This window comes from Chrysochloris asiatica, unplaced genomic scaffold (assembly GCF_000296735.1).
Source record: "Chrysochloris asiatica unplaced genomic scaffold, ChrAsi1.0 scaffold00056, whole genome shotgun sequence".
NCBI lineage: Eukaryota > Metazoa > Chordata > Mammalia > Afrosoricida > Chrysochloridae > Chrysochloris > Chrysochloris asiatica.
The window spans coordinates 7,628,231-7,634,305 of NW_006408574.1; the positions used below are offsets into that span (position 1 = coordinate 7,628,231).

The window sequence follows — 6,075 nt, forward strand, 5'->3', positions numbered from 1 at the left end:
GAGCAGCTGGTGGGTTAGAACTTCTGACCTTGTGGTTCACAGTCCAGTGTTGATTCTCAGCGCCACACCAGAAGTTCAAACCAAGCAACAGTTCAGCTCAACTGATGAAGAATGTCTGCCTTGAGCCTTGTGCTCTTTTGAGAACTCTCTAGAAGGGATCAACTTGACAACAGCAATTTGAAAAGTTAAATGGGAACCTTAGGGGCAGTGAGTTTATGTTCATTGGGGAGGAACCATTTGGAAAAGGAAGATTATTGCACAATCTTACAGAACGTAAACAGTGTCGCTGAATTCTGTGTTTAGAAGCTATTGAACTTACTGAGATACTATATATATATATATATATATATAGAAGGGTAGTTGAAGAAAACCATTAATTTGGGTCTGACTTCACACTCATGAAGTGCCTTCAATTTGCGATTTTTTCCATTATCTCCAATCTAGGCTGTATTTTACCTGTCTGTCCTGAGAGCAGGACATTATTCTCTGGAAGTACTGAAATAACACCACGACCTAATGTCCTCTTCTGGTGGCCCTTCCCTTCCAGTAGACTGAGAACCTCAAAACACAGAGTGTCCAAGCCTAGCTGGGAACACCTGCTCTGACACTCAGTGGGCGGGGGTCCTGGCAGTGTGAGGGGACACTGCAGTCACTGGATAAATTGTCCCCGGGTCAGAAAGCGGGCCTGTAGTTCTTTTTCTCTACTGTTTGGCGAAGTCTCTTGTATATAGGCTCACACATTCCCTCGGGTTCTTTAACTCGTTCTGCCCAGTGGACCCTGGCTGGCTCAAGGGTTTCCAAGGCTGTTAACTATCCAGAAGGAGCTTGGTGGTCTAGTGGGTTAAACATTGGGCTGCTGCTAACTACTAGGTTAAGGGTTCAAACCCACCAGATGCTCCAAGGGAGGAGGCAGTCTGCTCCTGAAAGATTTAGTCTTAGAAACCCGATGGGGCATTTCTACTCTGTGCATTGGAGCCGTTATGAGTCAGAATCGATTTGGTGGCACTGGGTGAGTTCTGATCCTTACAGAAGCAGACTGCCACTTCTTTCTCCACAGAGCGACAGGTGGGTTCGAACCACTGACCTTTGGGTTAACAGCCGATGGAGTGCTTTAACTCCTGCCATAACAGAACTCCCCAAGTTCACCCCATCTAGCTCCTCAGAACAAAGGTATCAGATTATTAGGTGTGTGATTTGGTGGGGGCTGCAGTGCCTGGGGTGGGGGCTAACCTTCCAGTCAATCTCAGAATCACTGTGAGTGTAATATTGCGCTGCAGGTACCTGTGGGATCTTAGCTGAAAAGATCCTTGTGTGTGGAGTCATTTCCGACTCTGGGCAACCCCACGTGTGTCCGAGGAGAACTATGCTCCGTGGGGTTTTCAGTGACTGACTTTTCAGATCTAGATCACCAGGTCTTTGTTCTGAGGTACATCTCAGTGGCCATAAACCTCCAAACTTTATTTAGAAACCATTCGTACCCTCCAAGGACTGCTCTTGGTGATACCGTGGCTGAAACCATTTTTATATTTCAAATCTGTAGATAAACTCTTTGTCCTGAATCGGTAGCTCACCTACCTTCATTGTCTCTTGTTATTAGCTCCCTGCCGCCCCTCACTCAGCTTCTGTGTGCCACAGAGGGGATTTTGCAAAGTCATCTAAGACTATTCGGCACAAACTGGAAAAAGCTTACCTTCCCAGAATTTTAGTTACGACAACGTTCACTTGGCTCTCCGCCTGTGTGGCCAGCATTGTCCCTGGTGGTGCACACAGTTAAGCGCTCCGTTGGTCACTGAAATCAGTTGGTGGGTCGAGTGCATCCAGAGGTACCTCGAAAGAAAGGTCTGGCAATCCACTTTTGAAAAGCAGGCCGTCGAGAACACTGTGGAGCACAGTGTGACTCGGGTCACCGTGCGTCTGAATCAATGCACAACGACATCTGGGATGTGTTTGTGTGTGTGTGGTTGTTAGCATTGTGTAGTTGAGTACCCAACTCAAAAAGAGCTGGGAGTGGCATTCAAGTGTCCCCAGTCAAAAGAGTGAAATAAGAACCAAGAGTTTGTTGAGTCAACACACCATTGGTTTATTACACCACGGTGGGGAGGAAGATGATGCGCTATGGAAGCCCGGGTGTGGTGCTGTGGGTTAATGCGCTAGACTGCAAGGTCAGCTGGAACAGTATGATCGATGGTTCAAACTCACCAGCCGCTCCTCAGAAACCCTATGCAGGGTCTCTATGGGTCAGAACCAACTTGATGGCACTTAACAACAACAATAACAAAATATATACATACCCACGTCCTTAGTCTACAAATCATCTCTTCCAAGTTTCTGACACATCCAGTACCAGAATCATCATCTTTGGGAATATGTATGCTATATACAAAGGTTTTCATACATCGTAGATGTTCCCTTCACCTCATTTGAATGACTTGTTGTTAAGCGCCCAAGAGTCAATGACTCATACAGACCCTGTGGAAGGGTTCTGAGAAGTCAGCTGGTGGGTTTGAACTGCTGACCCTGTGGTTCGCAGTCCAGTGCTGATCCTCCAGCACCAAGGGGGATTTCTGATCATTGACCAAGACATGCCAGAGCGTGCTACTTGTTGAAATAGTAACAGGCTCGAGTTTCAAAAAAAAGCAAGATTTCATTATAACTGTGTACTATGGGTTTAGCTGTTGGGAGCATGTACAGGCCTGCAGTTTTTCTGGCGTTTCTCTCCATAATATTTAGGGAATCTGAGGATATGTGTGTTTTTAAGAGGTGGTTTTGGGGAGCAAAAGAATAGAAAACTCATCCTTGCTCTAAGTTCTAAGTCCAAAGTGCTGTATCCAAAAGTATTGCAGTTTTCATGAGTCTTTGAGAAAGAGTGCCGCATTCAAGTTTTTGTTGTTAAAAGTATTCCTGATGTAATGCGGTAGGAGAAGCACTCAACCCTGAGGTCAGCTTAAACTACAAGGTTGGCGTTTCAAACTCACCAGCGGCTCCTGGGAAACCCTATACAAGGCCACTCTGAGTTAACAACATCCTTAAGAAAAGTTCTCCTAGGCAGAATTTCATTTGAGCCTCCATGTTATTTGCTGCTGCCGCTGTCGGGGAACTCATTTATTTTATCAGCTTCTTCCAGAGACTTTTGGGGGTGGTGGTCAGTCAGGGTCAGCTGCAGTGATGTTTAATCAGTTGCTATGAAATCAAGTCTGGTGATTCAGTACTGTAATGTAATCTCCACCCCAGACCAGCAGCATCTAGGGCCCTCTTCTGGAATCCCAGTATGGCCCCTAAAGGACCACTGCTGGCCGGGGGGGGGGGGGTTGTGGAGAGAGAATGAGTCTTATCTATGAGTAGAAACATGATCGCACACATCAAGAGTATGAAATACTAAGTTTGCCCTTTTATATCCAAGGCACTTCCCATGTGATGTGTACATGGTTTGCCATTGGAATCTCTCCTTTAGAATGTCCTTAAAATGGTGTGTTCCAGGGCATGGGAGGGCCAGGACACACCACGTGTGGGCTTCAGGGATTCTCGGTGACAAAAGGCAAGCCACAGTGTGCTGTACTCTGGCATTAGCAGGTGGCATTTTGTTTGCGGGTCTCTGTGGCTGATGCAGAGTCAGGGGTCCCTTCTGCTGTGTACCTCATTACCCATTTGTGAAGAACAAGGACCATGCTAACGTTCTGGACCTTGTGGGTTTGGGGAAAGGATTTAGCGTGTGTCACGGTGAAGTGAGAAGGGGTGGCATTGGCCCCGTGTGTGTTCCAATCCTCAGGGTTTGCCATGTGCTCTGAAAAGCGTCCCTTCTGAACAGTGGGCTCCTGCGTTTTGTTTCCAGAATGTAGACAATGCCTTCTTAAGAATTCACAGACAAGGGGGGCAGCCCTTTATGTATGTTGTCCTTGTGCTGGGCGTTGTGAACATGGATTCTTTCAAGGAAAAAAAAAAAGAAAGAGAGAGGGAAAAATATATATATTGCCATCCAGCGGAGAAAAGGATAACTCCCGCTTCATTCAGGAAAAATGCAAGCTGAAATATGCTTAACTCTTTGAACTTGGCTGAGGATTTGATTGTCATCTGGGGCTTTCTCCAGGCATCCAGAGACAGACGGGGGCTATGTGCCTTTAAAGGGAAGGGGGTAGCTCTGTAAACTTCCCTCCAGTTGTGCCTCACCAGGTTTTCTGTTGTTGTTGTTTCGGGGTTGTTTTTTTTTTGTTCCCCTTCGGTAGGACAGGAAAGTGTTAATTTCTTATTTGTACACTTTTTTTCCCCCGACTTCCTTCCTATTCACTTCATTAAATCTCGAGGCAGTTCGGCATGGGAGCCGTCTGTATGTTGAATTAGGGCTGCACTTTTACGCATCACGTCACGAGTCGGAAAACGGGGGGTTTGCTTCAGTGACTTATTTCAATATTGTGCTGGTAAAAGGTTTGGAAGGGAGTTCTTTTTTTCCGGGGGGGGTAGGACTTTAGCGTTGTGTAGCAAGTTTTTTTTGATCATTTAAAAAATGTTATTCCTCCCTCCCCAACCCCCTTCACCCTAGCACTCAACTTGAATCAGTTGGAGGGGGAAAAAGATTTAAAAAAAAAAAAAAGAAAAGAAAGAAAGAAAAGAGGAGTTTAAAATCTCCCTGAATAATTTTACATACATGCAGCAGGCATAAGGGTCCTCTACTCTTTTAAGTCTGAGAAGCATTGAGCAATCTTTCCTGGAGTGATTTCCATTAGAAAAGAATGGGACATCCGAGGGCAGGGAGGTCTTCTTGGGGATGGCTTTGGGGTTCAGGAGGGAGGAAGGTGTTTTGTGGCGCTCTGCCTAAAGTTAGAATGGGCCACGTTCCGGGTGTCTTCTTGTCCTTCCAAGCCTGAATTTAATAAGACCCTGCACCCTTGCACGTAGTAGCCATTGTAATAAAATTCAGCCCCTGATGCTGTTGATTATTTCGCTTTGCTTTTAAGCTACTACTCCCCAGATTTCGAGATTGAAAAGTCCAAATATCAAAAGCTCAGGCTTTGATTTTTTTTTAATTCTCCTTTTGGCAAAATTGGGGGTGTGTGTGAGTGAGTAGAATTACCCCTTTTTTCACAACTCCACACACACTCCCCACCCCCTTCATTTATCCCACTGAAAACAGAACAACAATGAACATTTTTTTACAGCATGAAAACTGAAAGTGAAGCGTCACAGTTGTTCCGGGATTTTCTTTAAAGAGAAAGAACAGCATACAGATGGAATTCAAAATTCCTGAACCTCTTCAGTCCATGGCTCTTTTATTTACATGGAAAGAAGAGGAGGGGGAAAAAAATTGCCTTTTATTTTGAAAAAACATTTTAGACTGCTCTCGGCCAAGCCAGTCTGCGTTTCAGAAGGCAGGAAAATGAGGTTTAAAATACCAATATCAAAAAACTGCATACCTTGTTTTTAATTATTTTTTTTAAATAAATTTGAATGTTAATTGGTGTTCTTATAGGCTTAATGATTTAGAAGACCAGCCTGACTCAGAAACCACCTGAGCTTTGAAAAAAAAAAAAGGGGGGGGGGGAGAAAAAAAAAAGTCTTAAATCTGCTCCTTGGAATAATAAGGGGGGAAAATATGATAAGTAGTTGTCAATATTAAAACAGGCTGGAGGAGGGAGGCTTTGGGCCTTGTAGTAGGAGAATGAAACAGCAGATCTGAGTCTCCACAATCCTTGCAGTATTAAATTTTCAGTAAAATAAAATTACTTGTATATGAAAACATAGCCTTTCCCCAGTTCTCTGTTTTTTTTTTCTGATCAGCTGATGAAGAGACTAGCAGCCCGCTGCTTTGCTGGCTTGTTAATTTTATCCCCACTAACTGTGATTTCCGATAGCAGCCGGCCTGCTGATAGTGGCAAGGTAAATACCCTTTGTCGTTTGGGTCTTGAAGATTCAGTGGAAGTACATCTCAGGCATGTGTAGGTGTGTAACACGTCAAAAGTCGGTGCTCCGCCGGGGTTCCGTGTGCGGCCGGGTGCTGGAGGAACCAGCCAGCCTATTAACTGTTGACAGTCTTGCATGCTGTATTTATTATTAGCATGTTCAGCCTCCAAGATTGGCGGGGAT

At 44.9% G+C, this 6,075-nt stretch overlaps 1 protein-coding gene across 4 annotated transcripts in view; it reads left to right on the forward strand.

The window, feature by feature from the left end:
• SMARCA2 (SWI/SNF related, matrix associated, actin dependent regulator of chromatin, subfamily a, member 2) overlaps nt 1-6,075 on the forward strand; it is a 225,739-nt gene that overhangs the window by 186,703 nt on the left and 32,961 nt on the right. The window contains exon 1 of one of the 4 annotated variants that reach the window (XM_006863740.1): nt 5,773-5,868. The exons of the other annotated variants lie outside the window; for them this stretch is intronic. Within the exon in view, the coding sequence (XP_006863802.1) occupies nt 5,773-5,868 (96 nt within the window). Of the gene's footprint in view, nt 1-5,772; nt 5,869-6,075 lie in introns of those variants that run through there. 4 annotated transcript variants of the gene reach the window in all.